The 23765-nt window shown below is 37.0% G+C and overlaps 1 protein-coding gene across 1 annotated transcript in view; it reads left to right on the forward strand.

The window, feature by feature from the left end:
• Nucleotides 1–23765, forward strand: part of LOC126336676 (intersectin-1) — a 300485-nt gene that overhangs the window by 177926 nt on the left and 98794 nt on the right. Inside the window, exon 26 of the mRNA XM_050000627.1 lies at nucleotides 12592–12695. Coding sequence (XP_049856584.1) covers nucleotides 12592–12695 — 104 coding nt within the window. The remainder of the gene's footprint in view (nucleotides 1–12591; nucleotides 12696–23765) is intronic.

Raw genomic sequence — 23765 nt, forward strand, 5'->3', positions numbered from 1 at the left:
TGTAGATGAGCTCTTGATATTCATACAAGTGGTCCTCTTTTCTCCAAAGGTCTCTTTAATTTTCCTGTAGGCAGTATCTATCTTACCCCTAGTGAGATAAGCCTCTACATCCTTACATTTGTCCTCTAGCCATCCCTGCTTAGCCATTTTGCACTTCCTGTCGATCTCATTTTTGAGACGTCTGTATTCCTTTTTGCCTGCTTCATTTACTGCATTTTTATATTTTCTCCTTTCATCAGTTAAATCTAATATTTCTTCTGTTACCCAAGGAGTTCTACTAGCCCTCGTCTTTTTACCTACTTGATCCTCTGCTGCCTTCACTACTTCATCCCTCAAAGCTATCCATTCTTCTTCTACTGTATTTCTTTCCCCTGTTTCTGTAAATTGTTGCCTTATGCTCTCCCTGAAACTCTGTACAACCTCTGGTTCTTTCAGTTTATCCAGGTCCCATCTCCTTAAAATTCCTCTTTTTTGCAGTTTCTTCAGTTTTAATCTACAGTTCATAACCAATAGATTGTGGTCAGAGTCCACATCTGCCCCTGGAAATGTCTTAAAATTTAAAACCTGGTTCCTAAATCTCTGTCTTACCATTATATAATCTATCTGATACTAAAAGGTATCTCCAGGGTTCTTCCATGTATACAACCTCCTTTCATGATTCTGAAACCAAGTGTTAGCTATGATTAAGTTGTGCTCTGTGCAGAATTCTACCAGGCGGCTTCCTCTTTCATTTCTTAGCCCCAATCCATATTCACCTACTATGTTTCCTTCTCTCCCTTTTCCTACACTCGAATTCCAGTCACCCATGACTATTAAATTTTCGTCTCCCTTCACTATCTGAATAATTTCTTTTATTTCATCATACATTTCTTCAATTTCTTCATCATCTGCAGAGCTAGTTGGCATATAAACTTGTACTAGTGTAGTAGGTGTGGGCTTTGTATCTATCTTGGCCACAATAATGCGTTCACTATGCTGTTTGTAGTAGCTTACCCGCATTCCTATTTTGCTATTCATTATTAAACCTACTCCTGCATTACCCCTATTTGATTTTGTGTTTATAACCCTGTAGCCACCTGACCAGCAGTCTTGTTCTTCCTGCCACCGAACTTCACTAATTCCCACTATATCTAACTTTAACCTATCCATTTTCCTTTTTAAATTTTCTAACCTACCTGCCCGATTAAGGGATCTGACATTCCATACTCCAATCCGTAGAACGCCAGTTTTCTTTCTCCTGATAACGGCATCATCTTGAGTAGTCCCCGCCCGGAGATCCGAATGGGGGACTATTTTACCTCCGGAATATTTTACCCAAGAGGACGCCATCATCATTTAATCATCCAGTAAAGCTGCATGTCCTTGGGAAAAATTATGGCCGTAGTTTCCCTTGCTTTCAGCCGTTCGCAGTACCAGCACAGCAAGGCCGTTTTGGTTATTGTTACAAGGCCAGATCAGTCAATCGTCCAGACTGTTGCCCTTGCAACTACTGAAAAGGCTGCTGCCCCTCTTCAGAAACCGCACGTTTGTCTGGCCTCTCAACAGATACCCCTCCGTTGTGGTTGTACCTACGGTACGGCTATCTGTATCGCTAAGGCACGCGAGCCTCCCCACCAACGACAAGGTCCATGGTTCAGGGGGGGGGGGGGGGGGGGGAGACATGTAGATTAGGTTATTTAAAAAAAGAAATGGATAGTTGTTAGTTATTGTTGATATAAGAAAAGTGCAACTGCAGAAAGTACAGGACTTCTAGTCAGGTGGGCAAAGGTTTACAATTACAAAATTAAATGAGTGTAATGCAAGAATGACAGTAAGAATGTGAGTAAGCTACTATGAACAGCATAGTGGATGCATTAGCATTTCCATGGTAGACATGAAACAAACACCTACCATCACAGAAGTTCATATGTCTTCTAGCTCCACAGAAGTTGAAGATATTGAGAGAATATATGATGGGATAAGATAAATTATTCAGATAGGTAAGGCAGAAGAAAATTTAATTATTATGGGATTGAAATACAGTTGTATGAAAACGGAAAGAAGGGAAAATAGTAAGTGCACAAGGACTGGGAAAAAAGGGGAAGCCACTTGGTAGAACTTTGTATTGGTCATCATTACAAGCACTTGGTTTAAGAACTGTGAATTAAGATTGTGTACATGATGTTCTGGAGTCCCTTTGAAAACTAGATAAATTATTAAATTACAAGACAGAGAGTTTGAAACGAGGTTTTTAACTGCGGAACATTTCTGGCAGCAGATGTGGATTGTGACCCCAGTTTATTTATTATAAACAGCAGACTAAAACTGAAGAAATGCCAGAAAGATAAGGAATTGTGAAGATGGGACGTGAAGAAATTGAGCGAACCAGAGATTGAGAGTTTCAAAGTGAACATTAGGCAACAACAGGTGGAAGCAGATTTGAAATAAAATACAAATTAGTCATTGTGAAGGATGAAATAGTGAAGACAGCAGTGTGTCAAATAGGCAAAAAGAAAGCTGTAGCAGAAGTCGTTGGATATCATGAGGTATTCCTTGTAACTGTCAAGGGAGAGAAAGGGCTAGGTCCCAACTCTTTTTTTTAAAATTGCTCCATGTGGGCCAGCGTGCTGTGGTGGCTTGCTCAGCTTTGAGTAGCTCCACCATTATCAGTTTTGTAGTTATTTTTTACGCTAGCAGGTTTGTGAGTAAGATGAAAGCTGGTTGATCATTGACAACATTTCTTGATGTAACAAAATTAATAAAATTACTATTACTCTTGCATGCACCTACACTGCTACTCACACCCTGCAGACACCCCCACCCCTCCCCCACCATCTGCCTCCTTCCAGTGATCCTTCCAAAAATTGCTAGCAAAGTGTTCTTGCTGCATAATCTTCAGGTGTGAATTTAAACCAACTAATCTGAAATAGAATGCATCTGACTGATAAAAAGACAATTGTGGAAAATTGCTAAATCTGAAAATAATTTAGTGTGTGTTGGTAGACATGTTGCTGGGGTGATTTTTATTCTGCTGTAGAATCAATGGTATACTGATATTATTGCAGTATTTATGACATACAAACTGAAATAAAGAAACTCCCATGGCAGTGGTTAGACACTGGACTCGTATTCGGGAGGACGACTATTCAATCCCGCGTCCGGCCATCCTGATTTAGGTTTTCCGTGATTTCCCTAAATTGCTCCAGCAAATGCCGGGGTGGTTCCTTTCAAAGGGCACGACCGACTTCCTTCCCCGTCCTTCCCTTAATTCGATGAGACCGATGACCTCGCTGTCTGGTCTCCTTCCCCAAACAACCAACCAAACTCCCATGGCTTTTTAATCAAGAATATTCAAACTAACCTATGCTTTCAGGTTAAAATTGTTTCTCTCACTAGCAGTTCGTACACGCACAGTCTCTTTCTGTTTTTTTTCTTTTAAATTTCAACTTTATTCATTAGACAACTTTTAATGCATTTTACTGTACACACATTTTTAATTACTATAACTTTTAGGTAATATTTTACGTGTAGATATCACTACAGTTTTATTTAAATAGCATAAAAATTGTCAGTGAATTGATAGGATCAATGTGTGGCGTACTGAATTTACAAAATCTTTCAAAAGTCTTACAGCCTTTGTCTCATCTTTTCTGTAGAGTCGAGTAATAAATTATGTAGTTGGATGACACTACTTTTTGTGTGCCAAAAAGAAAAAGAAAAAGGATGGTTCTCTGCCACTTCAGGTGCAAGCAGTCTTAGCTAACTCTTCCCAGTATTTTTAACAATGCAAATTAGACACACAGATGCTCAGTAGCTAACCAAAAATATCGAGCAGAGCCAGCACTGGTGTTTGCCTATAACTGTCTACAGTTCTGCAATAGGTAGCTTATACCAACAAACACATCCAGTCTGGAAGACCAATAATAAACTTCTAATTATTTGATCTCTCAGGTTTTCTTGGTGCAGCTGATTAATGGTCTGCTTCTAGGTGTTCTGTTGAAGTGTTATTTCCATTTTGTGGAAGCAGTGACTCAGCAGAATACCTGGAAGCACACCATTAATTCTCATGATTTGTTTAACAGCAGTTAATATGCATTTTATTTGTTCATTACAGTTTAGGTTATTCTTTTCAAGGTGCTGCCTTTGCAAAACATGTAACATAATAAAACACAAATAATTACAGATATGGAAAAACAATGCAACATATAAACATTATTCGCAAATTCATTTTTTAGTACTTACTATGCATTATGCAAATACAAATACTGAAGATGTTTTCTGTAAGTGAAATGGAAATGGGATGTTGCAACAGAAAATGCAAAATAGTTGAGCAGATATGGCTAGAGGACAAAATGCAAGGTTGTAGAACCATGCATAACTAGAGGAAAGACAGGTGATATCAGTAGGAAAACTAAAAAGGCTTTTGGACAAAAGAGAAGCAGGTGTATCAATACCATGTGCTCAGATGGCAAATCAGTATTAAACAAAAACTAGACAAGTGTGAGTTGGACTGTGTCTGTAGCCTGACAAAGTTTCAGTCCCATGACATCTTGGTTTCCAGGCACTTGCTATATTGCTAGATTACTAGGCCCAGTTTGTATATGGACAATTCGTGGGTGAGTTTGTGAGTATCAAAATATTTGACATATATGGCCGTATCTTTTGACTACATTGATTTCGAAATTTAAATTAGTTACACTGCCAAGGGACTGTGGCCTTAGTAGATGACATAAACTTCAGCTTGATACCGCAACCTGTTCCCAAGCAAAAAGGGTTCTTAACAGATTGACTGACAGACAGACAGACAGACAGACAAACAAACAAACAACAAAGTGATCCTGTAAGGGTTCCATTTTACTGATTGAGGTACAGAACCCTAAAAAGGAAAGCTGAAAGTTGGACGAAATTGTATAGAAGGACTACACAAGGAAATGAACTACCAAGCAATATTACAGAAACAAAAGAGAGAGTAAATAAAGAAGATATGTACGAGATATGGTGTAGCATGAAGAATTTGACAGCGCACTGAACCACCTAAGGCGAAACAAGGCCCCAGTAGTAGACGACATTCACTCGTAATTGTTGAGATCCTTGGGAGAGCCAGTTAAAGATCAAACTATTCTTAATGGTGTGCAAGATTCATGAGACAGGCAAAATACCCTCAAGACTTCAGGAAGAATCTAAGTCTAAAACAGGCAGGTACTGGCAGATGTATTACTGAACTATCAGTTTAATATGTCATCATTACAAAATACTCTCATGAATTATTTATATAAGAGTGGAAAAATTGTACAGACCAGTCTTGGGGAAGAGCAGTTTATGTTCCAGAGAATGTATAGATGTGGTGGGGCTATACTGACCCTACGATTTTTCTTAGAAGATACATTACAGAACACCAATCCTGTGTTTACAGTATCTGTCAATTGAGCTATTGAGTGTGATTACAGAAACACGCTATTTGAAATTCTGAAGATAGAAGAGATGAAATACAAAGTGAACAAGAATTAAAGTTCATCGAGAAGAAATGAAGGCTATGAGGTTCGCTGGTGACATTATAATTCTGCCAGATATATGTGAAACCCAACTCTCACTTTTCTTGCATGACATAATCAAAGCCATAGATCAAGGCAGTCATAGACACAATATTCCTTGATTTCCAAACTGCATTTGACTTGGTACCACATCAGTACTTAACATCAAAAGTACAGTTGTATGGTGTATCAAGCAAAATCTGTGACTGAATACTGAGGGTATTTTGATAGTAAGGATGCAGCAAGTTATCTTGGATGGAGAGTCATCAACAGATGCAGAAGTAACTTTGGGTGTATACCCCAGGGACATGTGTTAGGGGCCTTGCTGTTTGAATTGTATATTAATGACTAGGTGGATAATTATTAATAGTAACCTCAGACTTTTTACAGATGATGTGGTTACATGCAGCTAAGTACTGTCTGAAAGAAGTTATACAAGTATTCAGTCATATCGTAATAAGATTTCAAAGTGGTGCAAAGGCACAACTTGCTTTATATGTTCTTAAAGGTCAAATTGTGTAATCCACTAAATGAAAAAAATGTAGTATGCTGACTATAATATCAGTGGATCTCTGTTGAGATTGGTCAATTCAAACAAATAACTGGGCGTAACAATTTGAAGGGATATATTACGCAACAGTCACATGATCTCAGTAGTAGGTAAAGCAGGTGGCAAACTGTGATTCATTGGTAGAATACTAGGAAAATGCAGTCAGTCTACAAAGGAATTGCATACAGAACACTTGTGTTACTGAATTATGTCAGACCCATACCAGGTGACTGACAGGTGATAGTCAACAGATACAAAGAATGGCAGCAGGAATGGCATGGTAATGGGTTTGTTCGACACTTGGTTGTGTGTGATGAAGTTGCTGAGAGAAATTGAAATGGCAGATACCTGAAGATAGATGCAATCTATCCAAGAAAGATCTACTTAGAAAGTCTTCTATCTAGAAATATATTACAGCTCCCATGGGGATCGTGAAGACAAGATTAGACTAATTACAACACATACAGAGGCATTTAAGCAATCATTCTTCCTGTGATCCATATGTGAATGGAATGGGAGAAAGCCCTAATGATGGGTAGAATGGGGTACATGCTCTGCCATGGACATCTCATTTATTTGTAGAGTATAGAAGTAAATACAGATTCACAGATATGTATATTATCACTTATAGCTTAGAAGTTTTCCCACTAGCTTGTATTATAACCATCTTACTCTTTTGAAATGCATAGCTTCTGTAGAGGGGAGTGGAAGGAGTGAATAAGAGTAGAATCAGTTCCGTAATAGCTGGGGTGGTTGTACGTCATTTGTAGGAAAATATCTGCATTATTTTTATTTTGTTTACTCTCGATAGTTTGATTAAGTTCAATGAAAGTGAATGTAACTAAAAACACGGTAGTAAAGAACTGCACATCACGTGTGTACAAAGACAGTACACTTAAATCTTTCAATGTGAGGAAAATCAAATATTTACAACTACTGTAGCATGAAAATGGTAATGGAAAGTTCTGGTCAAATGGCAGTAAGTTAAATTGATTGCTAATCATATAAGTATGGATTAATGGAGTTGGTAAAAAACATAGTAAATAACTTAATTTTTGTAATGGCGAATACACACACACACAAAAAAATAAATTTCAACTTTGAATAATTCTCAGTCAAATCGCAGATAATCTCCTCATTCAGCAAAATTTTCTTCACTCAAAACCCTCCACAGTCGCACTTTTTTGGTACAGTAAAGAGAGAAGTTGTATAGAGTCCGATCTGGAGAATAATGTGGGTGTGGAGTGCTTTCAAAGCCCATGAACAGTGTCCTACTGCAAGAACATATTTAAGTGCAGTGTCATTACTCTTTCTGTTTCAGGTTGCCATGCAAATTTCATAATAACTGGCTTTCCTAAATATGATTTTATAATACCCTTCCATCACTTTTTTTGAAATGGAGGCAACTATCTCAATCACACTTTTGTAGAACGTGTTCTGTTCCATTGTGTTGGAGTGCCTTTCCGGTTTCGGTTGCATTCGTAATTCTTCCCTTGTTACTTTGTTTCTATTACTTAGTGCTGCCTTTCACAGATCATAGAAGTTTAGTTTCTGATGCTTCTTGCGGCCACAAATCCTTATTTTTTTCAGTGTCTAGCTTTCCACCCCATAAAATATAATTTATAAGTCACATACAGTCACTGAGTGCAGCCCCTTTCCGAATGGAAGGTAACCTGATACTGGTTTATTATTCAGGATTATTTTTATTTTTGCTAGTGAGTACTGGAAAAAGCCATGGTTTTATTTTATTTATAGATAAAGTCAGACTGTAGATTGCACATATCTTATTTAATTTATGTAGTGTCATTTGTAATTTATCTTCATTGTCTTGTATGATAACCTGGTCATCTGTGAATAACATTGTGTTAACATATCTATTCCTCCCAGTATTTATGCCTGATGGTGTCCTATCTCATTTACATTTGCTGATCATGCCATCTATATAGATACTGAATAATGTTGATGACAAACTATACCCTTGTTTTACTCCTTAATTTGTCTGTTTTCAGTCGTTATCTCTTTGCCTCTTTCTCTTCTAATTGTGGTGTTCATAAATAGGCTTTTTGCAATTTGGATCATATGTTTAGGGATTTCTCTTTTTTCCATTATGGCCCTTAGCTTCTCTCTGTGAGTTCTATCAAATGCTTTTATATAATTCACAAATTCTATGTGAGTTTCCAGGTTAAATTCTCATCACTTTTGAATTATCCTTTTCAGTGGAAAAGCAGTATCTATGCGTAATCTTCCCTTTCTGAAACCTGCGTGTTCCTCCATTAAAAGTACATGAAATGTTTCACAGCCTTTCCTTTATTTTGTAGTATATTTTTAAGAAATTTTCCGAGTACTTATACCCCTGTATTACTTCTTTTGCCTTTCGTATGTACTGAAATGACCCTTGCTATTTTCAATTCCTGTGGTATCTGAAATTTTACACAGTGCATGTTCAAGTGATACAGCATTCTTATTTCTAAGAGAATGCCTCATGTTTGATAAATTCATGATGTATTCCATCTTGTCATGGGGAGTTTTGGTTTTTCATTTCTTTTTAAACTGTCTTGGGGTCTGCCAGTTCTATATAATCTATTACTTGCAGTTGTCCTTTATTATCTGCTTCTTCTATTTCTGGATTGTTCAATAGTTTTTTATAATGTGTAATCCAGACAGATGTTTCTATGACATTTATATTTATGCTATATCTCTCTTATTTATTGAGTTGTTTAATTAATTTGTATGCTGTTTCATGTCTCCTATGGATATTATATTGCGCAGATAATCAATATTAGAGAAGAAATCATTAGAAGGTAAAAGAAGGGCAATACCATCAGAAAAGAACTGAAGTAAAAGAAGTAGTACATTGTGAGACATATTTTTAAATATATTAACACGATGTTATTCATGGATGATCAAATTGTTATTCAAAACTGAGAAGATAAATTACAAATGGCACTGCATAAACTAAATGAGATAAGTGCAAGCTACAACCTGACTATAAACTAAAGTAAATTAAACTCCACGTGAACAGACCATGAAGGCCCAACAGTACCAACCAGCCACTGTATCATCCTCAGCCCACAGGCATCATTGGATGAGGATGTGGAGGAGTGTGTGGTCAGCACACCGCCCTCCCGACTGTTCTGTCACTTTATGAGACCAGAGCCACTACTTCTCAATCAAATAGCTTCTCAGTTTCGCCTCACAAGTGCTCAGTGCACCCCGCTTGCCAACAGTGCTTGGCAGACTGGATGGTCACCCATCCAAGTCTTAACCCAGCCCAACAGCGCCTAACTTAAATGATCTGATGGGAACTAGTGTTATCACTGAGATAAGGCCATTGGCACAACCTGAACTATATCTATAAATAAAACCATGGCCTTTTGCGGTATCCACCAGCACAAACAAAAATAGTCCTCAATAATAAACCAATAGAACAGATAGCCCATTTCAAGTATTTAGGATGTGACATACCATATGATCAAGATGTGAATACACAGAAAAAGCTGTAACATACCAGCATATATTTGGCACAATACGGAGAACACTTAAGGATAAAACAAGAATAGAGTCCCAACTGAAATTTTATACAATCATGGCAGTTGCCACTTTATTATATGGGACAGAAGTTAGATGCTGCGAAATAAAGATTTACGGCAACTAGAAGCATCATAAAATATGATATCCTTTAAAAATTCTGCATGATTGTGAAGCCTGACCATGAGAAGTTAAAGACCATTTTTTGTTTGTGTCTTCACTAGTTGTTATTTGATTGAGCAATTGGATGACTCTGTTCCGATGCATCTACATTTACATCTACATGGATACCCTGCAGACCACGCTTATGTGCACAATAGAGGGTTCATTGAACAACCTTCACAATAATTCCATATTATTCCAATCTCAAATAACGCATAGGAAAAATGAACACCTACATCTTTCCATGTACATGCCACAACAAGAAATGCCTTTGTTTATGACCACTCCAAATCCCGTATCTTGTCAGTGACACTCTCTCCCCTATTTCGCGATAATACAAGATGTGCTGCTCTTCTGTGAACTTTCTCAATGTACTCCATTAATCCTATCTGGTAAAGATCCCAGACCACACAGCAATACTCCAAAAGAGGATGGACAAGCGTAATTTAGGCAGTGTCTTTAGTAGATCTGTTACATTTTCTAAGTGTTCTGCCAATAAAGTGCAGTCTTTGGCTTGCCTTCCCCACAACATTTTTTATGTGTTCTTTCCAAAGACACAGATTTCTTAAGCTGTCTTCTTGCAAATGATGTATTTTAAATATTTTGTTTAAATTATTTGTGTCTTTATTTTTAATTTTTTTGATTACTTTGTCTGTCTCAAAAATCTTAATGAAACAGTCATTGATCAGGATGCCATGAATTTTACAGACAATTTCTTCAGGAGAAGTGTCAGTTATGGGTCTGGCAGTGTCTTGAAATCTTCAGTGCTTGTAGGGCCACAGTTAAATTCATTTATCCAGTAATAAACTGTGATGAAATCTGGTGCAGAACCATGTTTCATCATTGCAAAATACTAATTTATAAGTTTTCAGCTGCCTGAAATATGTGATACAAATTACTTATGACAAATTCAAACAAAGCAATGTCCATTTTACTTGTTTTGGAAAGAAAACATGACAATACTCACTCTTACCCACCTCTGTGGCCAAAGCTACTAATGCACATTTTTGCAGTGTCTCTTGACCCGGGGCTAAGCCAGTTCAAATCCTGTTGGTTGAAAAAATTTTCACTCCCAGTATCTGGCTGGAAAGAGGAGGATGAGTACATCATGAACTGATTAAGCATGAGGAGTTATTTTACAATTAATGCTGTATCTCTTGAACAGGTGCTGTGAAAAATTTGAGATACCACAGGAATGGAAAATAGCAAAGGACATTTCAGTACATAAGAAAGGCAAAAGAAGTCATGCATGTAACTACAAGGGTAAAATTACTCTGAAAGTTTCTTACAAAATAAAGGAAAGGCTGTCAAATATTTCACGTAATTTTAATGGAGGAACAAGCAGGTTTCTGAAAGGGAACATTATGCATAGATACAGCTTTTTCACCAAAACAGATAATTCAAAAGTGACGAGAATGTAATCTGGAGACTCATATAGCATTTGATACCATTCACAGAGAGATGCTAAGGGCCATAATGGAAAAAAGAGGAATCCCTAAACATATGATCCATGTTTCAAAAAGCATATAAATGAATACCACAATTAGAACAGACAGGGGCGAAGAAATAACGACTGAAAACAGACATATTAAGGAGTAAAACAAGGGTATAGTTTGTCACCAACATTATTCAGTATCTATATAGATGACATGATCAGAGACTTTGCACTAATGTCCTGGCTTCAGTGCCAAATCTCTCCACAGTGTCTCACAAAGTTAGGACATGCGACACTGTTGATGGTAATCAGTCCATTGGATGAGGACATTAAGCTCTGCTATGTACCAGCACCTGGCTTCACCATCTCCCTTCTATCATCATCATCATCATCATCATCATCCATCACAGACATTACATTGCATTACACTACACCACACAGAGACAGAAAAAAATAAGTACTGTAATGGAGCATGTTGCATATAAATAAACAAACAAAAGAATACTTGCTCTTACCAATTCATGTTGTTTAACAAGTTTTCTTAGTGTTTTTTAGAAATTTGTGATTGTTATAGATCAGTCCTTACATATGCCAGATCTGTCCAGGCCTCATATTTTATATGGTGTGTTTTCAGAGATGAGAGGATAGATTATCTTAGTTGTTCACTGTATGGAAGTATCAATTTCAAGGGGATAAACTTACAATCTTGAGACACAGTGATTTTGGCCAGTTTAAATCAGTAATTACTGACCTGTTCTATGTCTGGATGTGAGATGTAGCCAATTTCCCATATCAATCACTGAGTTGGATTTCCCTAAAATCTGACAATTATTTAAACATTTGATTCTGTTATAAACTTGATATTTCATTAATTCATGTCACTTTGTCACTATGCTACAAAATTCATAAATATTAATTTATTTTGTTTAGTGAGACAATTGTACTTGGACAGGACACTGGACCATCTGTTTAAAGGCTATGGATATGTTTCAGTGAATTTACAGAAGTAGTATATATAAAGGAAAGTTGTTCATTCTGAAAGCTCAGTGTTAAAATTCTTATTTGTACGTGGAGTATGTTTTTCTCAAGTGCTGCCTTTACACTTTGTGTGTCTTCATTTCCTATTTCTTTTCCTTAAATAAATTACTTATTTGTGTTAATTAAGAAGTTGAACATACATATTTTGAACACAGTTATAATTTTATTTGGTAACTTTTATCCATGATTAGCCACGAAGAACTTTTTGGGTTCATGCTACTTTTTAATCACAGAAATCTCTCAACAGAGATAATGTTATGTCTGCTGTGCGTATAGGGGAATACGTCATCCGTTTCTGTGGAAAAAGCATACAGATTGTAATATAAATGACATATTACAAATTTTCTTTTCTTTTCTTTCTTTGACAGCTGAGTACCATCTAAATAAGACAGAAAGGAAAAGACAAGGATGCATACAAGAACTGATTGATACTGAACAGGCATATATTAATGATATGTCTGTTGTCCATGATGTAAGTATACTGTTGCTTCATTGATGAGGGGGAAGCTTTTATTTTAGTTTCTTTTTTAATTTATGAAGATATTCTCAAGCATATCTGTAGATGTCTGTCTCAAGATATTACTTTCCTTATTTTCCTACATTTGATGGTTTATTGATTTAAGAATTATACTAAAATAATTGGAACTCTTTTGTACATAAGTAGCAGGACTGGAAAATAGTTATCATAATGATATTCTGTTCTTTGTGACTATGCATTGTCTTAAAGGAGCTTTCAGGTGTACAAGATGAGCATTGTAATGCTATCATTATAGATTTTCTTTGCTGTTCTCTGTTCATAAAAACAGTGACAGAGAAGAGGATAGGTTGAAATTAGAAATAGAGGAATTTTGTGAAGTGTGGTGACAGGAAGAACAACACTTCAGCTCAGGCGAGAACCGGGTTATTAACACAAAAGCAAATAGTGCTAATGCAAAACTAGGTCTAATATTGAATAATAAGAGGAATGCAGGTGAACTGCTATGTACAGCATAGCAGATCCATTATCACAGCCAAGATAAGTCTCGAAGCCAGGAACCACCATAGCAGTAAAAGTATGTTTTGTGAATAGTTAAAGATAATGAAACAAGGTTTTCAGCAAGTGATAGTACACAGAGAGTCCTCTTTGATAGTGTTTACACTGCATTGTTGTTTCTGTCCATCTTGCCTTTAAATTTTAGCACGTTTCTCAGGTACTTTTGCCAAAAGTTTCAATGTGGAGGTTTAACAAGTGTTGTTTCACTGTACTCATATTTTCAAATGCTTTTGAACGCAATTAAAAAAGTATATTGTTTTATTATAAAAAATTGCTTGAATGTAGAAGACATGGTAATATGCAGATAGAGATTACTGCTTAAACATCAAGCATGTGTTAATAAGAGTGAAAAGCTAAGTGAATTGTGTGTAGCAGAGGTGGGAGGGGGAAAAGAAAAACAAAAGATGAGAAAGACAATGAAAGTTGTAGAAAACTAAAACAGAGTGAAGCAAAGAGTAGTTACAGTGAAGAAATGCTGTGATGGAAGAAATTTATGTAAGAAGTTAATGTAAATTAAAGTCAGGTGGGTGGTGAGAACCAAGGACATGTAGTGCTAGTTCCAACCTGTTGAGTTCTGAGAAACTGGTGTCCGGGGGAAGAATCCAGATAGCACGCATGGTGAAACAGGCACGGAGGTCATGAATGTCATGTTGTAGACTATGCTCTGCAACAGGATATTGCGAGTTGCCACTTTACACCCTCTGCCTATGCCCATTCATCTTAATCAATAATTTGGTGGTCTGTCTGCTGCTGAACATTTCCTCAATCTGCACCTAGCTGATTCCAAACCTATGACATCCTTCCTTCTCACCTTAATCGTATTTATACTTACCAACAACTACTTCACATTTGAGGTGAACAGATCAGGGGTATGGCCATGGGAACCAGGATGGCCCCTTCCTATGCCACCCTTTTCGTGGGTCACTTAAAGGGGGCTTTCCTAGGATCCATAAGTCACCAGCCCCTGGTTTGGCTTAGATACATTGATGATATCTTTATAATATGGACTCAAGGTGAGGCTAACTTGCTAAAATTCCAGGAATCTCTGAATGCCTTCTCACAATTAGATTTCACATAGTCCTATTCCGAATCCCATGTCACTTTCCTTAATGTTGATTTCATTCTCACCAAAGGCCAGCTACACACTTCCATCCACATTAAACTTACCAACAAACAATTGTACTTACAGTTTGACAGTTGCCGTCCTTCCCATGGCAAACATACCCTACCATACAGCCTTGGCATATGAGGCAAACGTGTTTGTTCGGATGCAGACCCTTTACAGCAATACACCACCATTCTCACCTCAGCCTTCTGTGCACATAATTATCCCACCAGTCTAGCTAAAAAGCAGATTTCCTGGGCCCTCAAATCAAATCCCAGTACTGCTGATCCCTCCAAAAAACAACTTCAGAGCCTACCATTGATGACTCAATATAATCCGGGTCTGGAATGTGTTAATCAGCTACTTCAACGGAACCATGACTTCCTAAAATCATGCCCTGCAATGAGATCCATACTGCCTGAAATTTTGCTCACCACATCTAGAATAGGTTTCTGTTGTCCTTCCAATCTCCACAATGTTCTTGTCAGACACTATGCTCCGTCTGCACCCATCTCCCTACTCTCTGGCTCGTACCTCTGTGACCATCCCCACTGCAATACTTGCCCTATGCACCCTCCTCCCACCACCTATAACAGTCCTGTAATAGGCAAATCATGTACTATCAAAAGGAGAGCCACCTACGAAACAACACTTGTCATGTACCAGCTGTTCTGTAAACACTGTTCGGCCTTCTACATCGGCATGACTACCACCAAATTATCAATTAGAATGAATTGACATAGGTAGTGGGTGTATACTGGCAATTCACAATATCCTGTTGCAGAGCATACTCTACAACATGAGATTCATGGCCTCTGTGCCTGTTTCACCACGCATTTCTTCACTGTAACTACTCTTTGCTTCACCCCGTTTTAGTTTTCTACATCTTTCATTGTCTTTCCCATCTTTGTTTTTCTTTTCTTTTTTTCCATTGCCCCCCTCCCATCTCTGTTATGTACAATGTACTTAGTTTTCCACTCTTATTAACACATGCATAATGTTTAAACAGTAATCTCTGTCTGCATATTACCCTGTCTTCCACCTTTATGCTCTCAGGTTTTCAAATCTCATCTGATGCTGTCCCCAACAACAATCACTCTTTTCTTGTAACTGCGTATGGTAAATCTCTCCTGATCCGCAGTTCTGGGTGACTTTCTCAAAATCTACCCCTTTTCATAGACCTCTCCCATCCTTTCTCTTCACCTCTCTTCCTTCCCTTTCAACCCTTCTGCCTGAAGAAGGAGCCACTGGCTCCAAAAGCTTGCCAATTACACCTGTCTTTTATGTGCATGTTCTGCCACCACTTGGTGAGTAGATTTTTTATGTATCCAATTAAATAATTTTGTCAATAATTGATTGTTTTCCTTGTTATATAAAATAAAAGGAGTTTTCCATCTTACGTGAATCACCTTGTATATGCCTACTATCTTCACATAAGGAAAAGAGACTGAACAGATGTTTGATGATGGAAAAGAAATTATTCAGTTCATTAAGGAGATGAAATATAATTGGAGAACTGGATTTCGGTAGTAGTAAGGAAAGAGAAGGAAAAGACACAATTTAGTCATCGCCAACACTTTGTTTAAGGATCATGAAAGAAGGTTGTACTCAAAGAAGAGATCTGGAATTACCAGAGACTTACAGATATGTCTACATCTACATTTACATCTGTAATCTGCAAACCACCTTGAGGTGCTTGGCAGAGGATATGTGCCATTGTACCCATTATTAGGGCGTTATTAGGGTTTCTTCTTGTTCCATTAATGTGTGATGCATGGAAAGAATGATTGTTTGAATGGCTCTGTGCATGCAGGAGTTATTCTGATCTTATCCTCAAGATCCATATATGATCGATACATAGAGTAATCATTTAAAGCCAGTTCTTGAAACTTTGTTAATAGATCTTCTCAGGATAGTTTATGTCTGTCTTCAAGAGTCTGCCAGTTCATTCATTCAGTATCTCTCTGACACTCCCCCATGGATTAAACAAAGCTCTGACCATTTGTACTGCCCTTCTCCATGTATGTTCAGTGTCCCCTGTTAGTCCTATCTTGTACACGTCCCAACCACTTGAGCAATATTCTAGAATGGGTCACATGAGTGATTTGTAAGCAATCTCTTTTGTAGACTGATTGCACTTCCCCTCTATTCTACCACTAAACCAAAGCCTACCACCTGCTTTACTCATCTATGTGGCCATTCCATTTCATATTCCTAAAAAGTAGTACATCCAGATATTTGTATGAGTTGGTCATTTCCAACAGTGACTCATTGATGGTATACTCATAAGATACTATGTGTTTTTTTTTCATTTTGAGAAGTGCACAATTTTACATTTCTGAACATTTACAGCAAGTTGCCAATATCTGCAACAAGCCAAGATCTGATTGAATATTTATGCAGCTTCTCTCAGATAGTACTTTGTTTCAGATAACTGCATCATCTGCTCAAAGCCTGATTTTACTAGTAGTATTTTCTGCTAGGTCATTAATATATAACATGAACAGCAAGGGTCCCAACTTCCCTGGGGCACACCTGGAGTTATTTCTACATCTGACAATGACTTTTCATCCAAGATAATATGCTGCATCCTCCTTACCAAAAAGTCCTCAAACCAGTCACATATTTCATGTGATACTCCATATGATCGCACCTTTGACAATAAGTGCGGGTGTGTTACTGAGTCAAATGCTTTTCAGAAATCAAAAAACAATGCATCTACCTTGTGTTGCCTTGATTCAAAGCTCTGAGTTTGTTATGTGAGAAAAGTGTGAGTTAAGTTTCATATGATTGATGTTTTTGAAATCCGTGCTGTTAGGTATTGAGGAGATCATTCTGTTCCAGGTACCTCATTATGTTTGACCAGAGAATATGTTCTAAGATTCTACAACAAATCAATGTCAAGGATATTGGATGGTAATTTTATGGATCACTTGTTCTAGACGGGTGTGACTTGTGCCTTTTTCCAAGAATTGCGCACATTTTTTGTTTGTTTGAGGAATCTGTGATAGATTATAGTTAGAAGAGGAGCTAACGCAGCCACAAATTCAGCATAGAATCTGACAGGGATTCCATCAGGGCATGGAGCTTTTCTCAATTTTAACTGTTTCAGCTGTTTCTCAACATAATTGACACTGATACCTATTTCATTCATCTTTTCAGTGGTAAAAGGATCAAATTGGGAGTGGTGTCACTAATGGCCTTTACACATGACCAGAATTATTTTCGATTTTCTAAAATATCATTTGACAATATTCTTCTACGGTAGTCATTGAAGGCTTCATAAATTGCTTTCTTGACAGGTAAATATATTTCATTCAGCGTCTCTCTATCATGAGAGAGATCAGTCTGTTTGTTGCCATTAGAAACAATATATTTCCATCATGAGTGGCGTTTCTAACTATCTGTTCTAGGTAGTTTCCAGAGAAGACATTTACTAAAATTTCACAAGGTCTTATCGTGCCCACCACTAACAAAACTGTAATTTACTCAATTAATTGTTGGGTGATTAAAGTCTCCACCTATAATTATATTATTGTTGGGGAATTACATACAAGTGAACTGAGGTTTTCTCTAAAGATTTTGGTTACATCAGGAGATGAGTCTGGTGAACGATAGAAGGATCCAAATATCATTTTATACAAATTCATGATACTGAGTCCTGCCCAAACACTCTAACATGCAGCTTCAATTTCTATCTTGGTGGATTTGAGTTTTTGTCTGCCACAACAAATACACCACCTCCATTTCCCATTTGTCTATCCTTTCATTATACACTTATATTTCCCCAAAAATCTTGCTGCTATCAATTTCAGGTTTCAATCAGTGGTAAGACAGATTCCAAAATCAGATTTTAAACTAAAAAATATTCCCAGGATCAGATGTTGGCTCTGACCAGAATTTATTGGTTATTAACTGCAGACTAAAACTGAGTTAATTTGCAGAAATGTAGGAGATTAGGTTGGAGGGGCCTACATGATTTGAAAGAACCAGATGATGTCCAAATTTTCAAAAGGAGCTTTAGGCAGCTAGTGACAAATTTTCAAAAGGAGCTTTAGGCAGCTAGTGACTGTAATAGGGAAAGAATAGAATATAATATAAAAGTATATCTTTGAGAGATGAGATGAAGAAGGTAGCAGACCAGCGACTAGGTGAAGAGAGAAGACACAGTAGAAGTCGTTGAGTAATACACAAGACATTGAACTTAAGTGACAAATAAGAAGAAGATATTTTCAAAAGAAACAAAGTAAACCAGCAAAAAGAGACTGGCAGGAAAAATTAAGTGACAAAGCAGTAGTGGCTAGAGGAGAAATTCAAAGCTGTACAAGAATGCATGGTTACTAGGGCGACAAATGCCTCATACAGGAAAATTAATGTAAACCTTGGAGAAAAGAGAAGAGGCTATATGACTATCAAAAGCTCAACTGGAAAACTAGTACTAAGCAAAGAAGAGGAGGCCAGAAAGTCAAAGGAATATATGTAAAACTCATGAAAAAGCAACTAATTGAAGACATTATTATAGAAATGGAACAGAAAGTAGGTAAAGACCAAGTGGGACATACGACAGTGGTAGAAAAATTTGAGAGTGTGCTGGACGACATGAGACAAAACAAGACCACTGGAATAAATGACATTACCTCAGAACTATTGAGAGTCTTGGGAGAGCCAGCCATCATGAAACTATTCCATCTGGTGTGCAATATATATCAGACATGCAAAAACTGTCAGACACCAAGAGGAATTTGGTAATCCCAACTCAAGAGGATGAGAAGTGTGAATGTTACTGGGCTATCAGTTGCAAAATACTTATATGAGGAAAGAAATACTAGTAGAAACTGATCCCAGGGAAGATCAGTTTGTGTTGCAGAGAAATGTAGGAACACATATGGCAGTACTGACCACATGATGTGGTTTTGAAAGACAGACAGAAAAAAAGCAACCCTATATTTATATCATTGCAACTGACAAACCTGGAATGCCAGTTTTCTATTAGAAATGGAAACAAAAAATACACTTTGTTTGTAGTGTAATATTGAAAAAATTTATTTCCATATGTTTGTGAAAACACCATGGAAATAATGAAACAGTCATATGGCGAAATATACATTATGTAGAGCTGCTTCGTGTGTCTACAATGTGATTTTGTAAACATCTCTGCAGAAAGCCTCTTCATAGTTTTATAGACAGCTTTTGTTTTCAAGCACTGTCAGGTGTCAAGGATTTCCTAAAGTTGACTCAACTGTAGGAGTGTTTTAGTAGCAAAGAATAAATGTGTTAAAACGTCATGACATCATATCTCTTGAACTGTATGTCAGACAATGATGTATTTGTGTAGGTACATGCAATGGCATATGAGGATACTGTCTGCAAAATGTGTTGTAAATCTAAGCTAGGTGAGCAAGAGCTATGTTTGTTCTGTTTGAGGACACCAAGCAAAGAACAATTTTGACAACACTGTTTGTGACAGGCTGTTTCAATTTGTACGCGCAATGATCTGATTAGCTAACTTCAGTGCTAAGTAACTCACAAATGAAGCTACATATTGAATTTCTTTCTTAACAGTTATTTCTCAGAACAACCTCCCCTGCAGTACCCTTACAAGCTTTTCAGACTGTTTCTGACCACACTGTGTAAAACAAATGCAATAGGCGATTAAAATTTTGACAGGTTATTTATGTACTTTGACACATTTATGTTCTTAAAAACATATAAATAATGATTAAGTAAGCATAATATAAGGTTAACACAAAATTGTTTGTTTTACACTTTTCTGAGCATTTTGCTCATCAATTGCAATTTATCTAAATCCATGCTTTATGATTTGTATCTTAAAATAGTAACAATTTTACTAGAAATATTTTACTGGTATTGCTGTCTTTCCAGTTGTACATAATCCATTATTTAAAGCTGTTTTCAGATGTGTTAAGACACTTTTTAGCCCAATTTTTGTCACTGTGGTACCACTTTGGGCATACTTAAGAAGGTGTGAAGTACCCATTATGCAGAGAAAGCCCATGATAAAGTTTGATTGGTGAAAAAATTATGTCTAAAAACATAGTTTGGTGATCTATGAACTATTGTGAAGACCTTAAAGACCTTAGAACCCTTGTCATGTCTTCACCACATCAGTTAAAACTACATTTACACCTCAAGCTAGGGGTATTACATGCTTGTTTGATGTGCATAATTTAGTAACTTTGAACCTATGAATCTCACTAACAGATAATTATATCAAATAAAAGTTTAAAGGTTCTCCAAGAACATAATCTTAAAAACACATGATAAAAATTTCAACAGTTTGTCATCAGTATAAATCATAGTAGTCACCATCCCCATAATTGGTACTTTTGGTACCAAAAACCATGTTTTTTTGGGTGTATATTGATAACAGATTTTTAAAAACAGGAAAATGGTGTTTCTAGGTGAATGTCTAAAGAATGTACAGTTAAAATTTCATTGATTTGCAATTGTTATCTATTCAGATAATTGTGGCCCATTGTGCAAAAATGGCTAAAAAGCAGGTTTTGCAGTTTTGTGGACAAGTATGGTAACACTGATCCTCTGGCTCTTGGATATGGATAGTGATATTGGAAAATATTTTGAAGTTCTCCAAAAATATTACCTTAAGAACATATGGTAAAAATTTCAATGATCTGCCATGAATAGCAATTATAGAAGTTGCCATCTCACAATTGGTACTTTTCATACCCAATCATGGTTTCCTAGGGTTTTCTCATAAATCACCCATGAATAAATGGTGCTTTTATAATCTGCCTAAGTTCCACCCTAGACCACAGCAGAATCAACCAATTTGTTCAATTAGCCTAGGCTGGAGGCCATGTGTAATGTTTACATTTTGACCGTGTACTATAGGAGAGCTATGCCCATTCCTTCAATAGGAATAAAAATGGTCACTGGCACCTGTTCTAGCATCAGTTCATTTTAAATCACTTAACTAAAAGGAATCATCCCATATGACTTGAAAAACCCACAGGTGATTATATCAGATCAGGTAGGTTTCCTAAGAATTGTCAGACAAAGTTTGCTTGTGTTTCACCAGATATTTGCAATTTCAGTTTTGTGTTATGTAAATAGAATCAGGCAAAACAAATACTGTCCATCATGTATTTAATATGATATCTGTGATATCAGGAACAGTCTCAAATTTCAGAACTGCCTGATAAAACAGACAGTTCTAGAGTCCTCTTTCTTCTTCTTTTCCTTCTTCTTCTTTTTGTTTTAGCCATCTGAAGATCAGATTAATCTGGATCAGCTTCATTTCTGTATCAGCTTCATTTCTTCTGGTCTCTGTCTTTCTCAATGATGATTTTTGCTCTGGGTCTGTCTCTGTCCTGGAAACTTGTGAAAGCCTGAATTTTTAGTTTGAAAATCTCTGGTTCCAGTTTTCCCATTCTTCCAGATCCCTGTGTATCTCTTGGATTCACCATACTTGGATTCTCTTATCCACAACAAAGTATATTATTTGATTTGTCAATCGTCCATGGCCAGTTCTGAAAATGTATCCGAAGAACATGTTCCTCCTTTTCCTAATGATGTGTGAGATTCTCTCCATTTGGATGTACAGTCTTCAGTTTGCTTGCCTTCTCTTTGACCATCACCTGTTCTTCAAGGTTCCAATATACCCCTTAGAACCCATGAGTCTACAAATTCTGTCTCATAAGTACTCCTTTTCTTATGCAAGTTCAGACTTTCTGCTGTGTGTGAGGCTTCAGGATGGATCACTGTCTGGTAATTCTGTTAATGTCTTATTTTTGCATTGATTGAAATATTCTTCCTGTTGTAGATGTTTACAGTAAGTTTGTATGGTAAATTCATTTTGTGTATTGACACTCAAGTTTCTTCTTTTTCTGTCAAACCAGTTTCTATCCATTCTGCCAGATCTTTAAATATTACGAACTTCTAAATTTCCCCTCCTTTATTATCATCCATATATGAGATGTCTTCATGTTTTTTGTATGCTGTGTATTCTCAGTAGAGATCTGTAGGCCACATTTAGCTGCTTGTCTCTGTAGTTGCATGATTTGGTAAACTACCTCTTCTGATGATTTCAACTATACCACAATATGAGATCTGTTCAAAAACTTCTGGAACTTTTTCAACACAGTTTTCCTATGCTTACTGTTTACTTATTGTGCATGGTCTCCTTTAAAATACTCTCCTCCACCACAATTGACACACCACTCCCAACACCATTTCCAATTCTGTAAGCAGTCTTGGTATACCTCTTGCTGGATTTGCGAAGTGCCGTCCATGAATTTTCTTTTATCTCATCTATCATTACAAATCTTCATCCTTTCAACGAGGTTCTCAACTTTTGAAATAAAAAGGAAGTCTACAAGGGTAGGTCTGGAGAGTACAGAGGATGAGGCAGCACAGTAATTTCATTTTGGTGCAATAGTTATGCACAAACAGGGATGAATGTGTGGGTGTGTCATAGTGACTCAAAAGTCATGAATTGTCTCACAACATTTCAAGCCATTTTATTCTCAAACGCATTGCAAAACATCCCAATTGTACCGTCAGCTAACATTTTGTCCCTGTGGCATAAATTCATGATGACCTAATCCTTCAAAGTCAAAGGAACTATCTACATGGCTTTGACATTTGACCTGATCTGATGAGCTTTCTTTGGTCTTGGAGAATCTTCCCTGATGCTTGGTGAAGACTGAAAATTGGTCTAAACATTATAACCGTAGACCCACTTCTCATCACCAGTTATGATTCTCTTAAGGAACATCTCATTCTCATTTGCTCGGTCGAAAAGCTCTTCACAGATTGTGATGCAAAGGCCTTTCTGGTCTTCACTCATGAGCTGTGAGACAAACTTGTTGGCAACATGATGCATTCCAAGATTCTGTATCAGGACTTCATGACATAATGCAACTGAAATGTTACATTCTTCTGCAATCTCTCAGTCAGTCAGTCTTTGATTGGCATGCACAGTTTCATTGACATTCTTCACATGTGTCATCTGCAGATGTCAAAGGGCATCCTGAATGCAGATCATCTTTAATTTCCATCCGGTCATTTTTAAGCTGTGTGAACCATTTGTAACACCAAGTAAAGCTTAAGCACTCATCACTATAGGCTTCCTGCATCATTTGGTGTCTCTCTGTAAAGATTTTCTTGAGTTTCACTCAAAGGTAAATAGAGGTGCATTGCTCCTCTAACTCTGTCGTCTCCAAATTTGCAAACTGTCCAACATAATATTCTACTCAGTACAGCACTGAACAATAACTAACAGACCAACAACAATGAAACTTTCAGCAGTCACACATTAAACACAGGCATGTGCAGGGATGCCAACCGCATTTCACTCCAACAAACCATTGGCACAAAATTACGAATGTTCCAGAATTTTTTTTAACAGACCTCATATTGTC

Source organism: Schistocerca gregaria, chromosome 1, assembly GCF_023897955.1.
Source record: "Schistocerca gregaria isolate iqSchGreg1 chromosome 1, iqSchGreg1.2, whole genome shotgun sequence".
Lineage (NCBI taxonomy): Eukaryota > Metazoa > Arthropoda > Insecta > Orthoptera > Acrididae > Schistocerca > Schistocerca gregaria.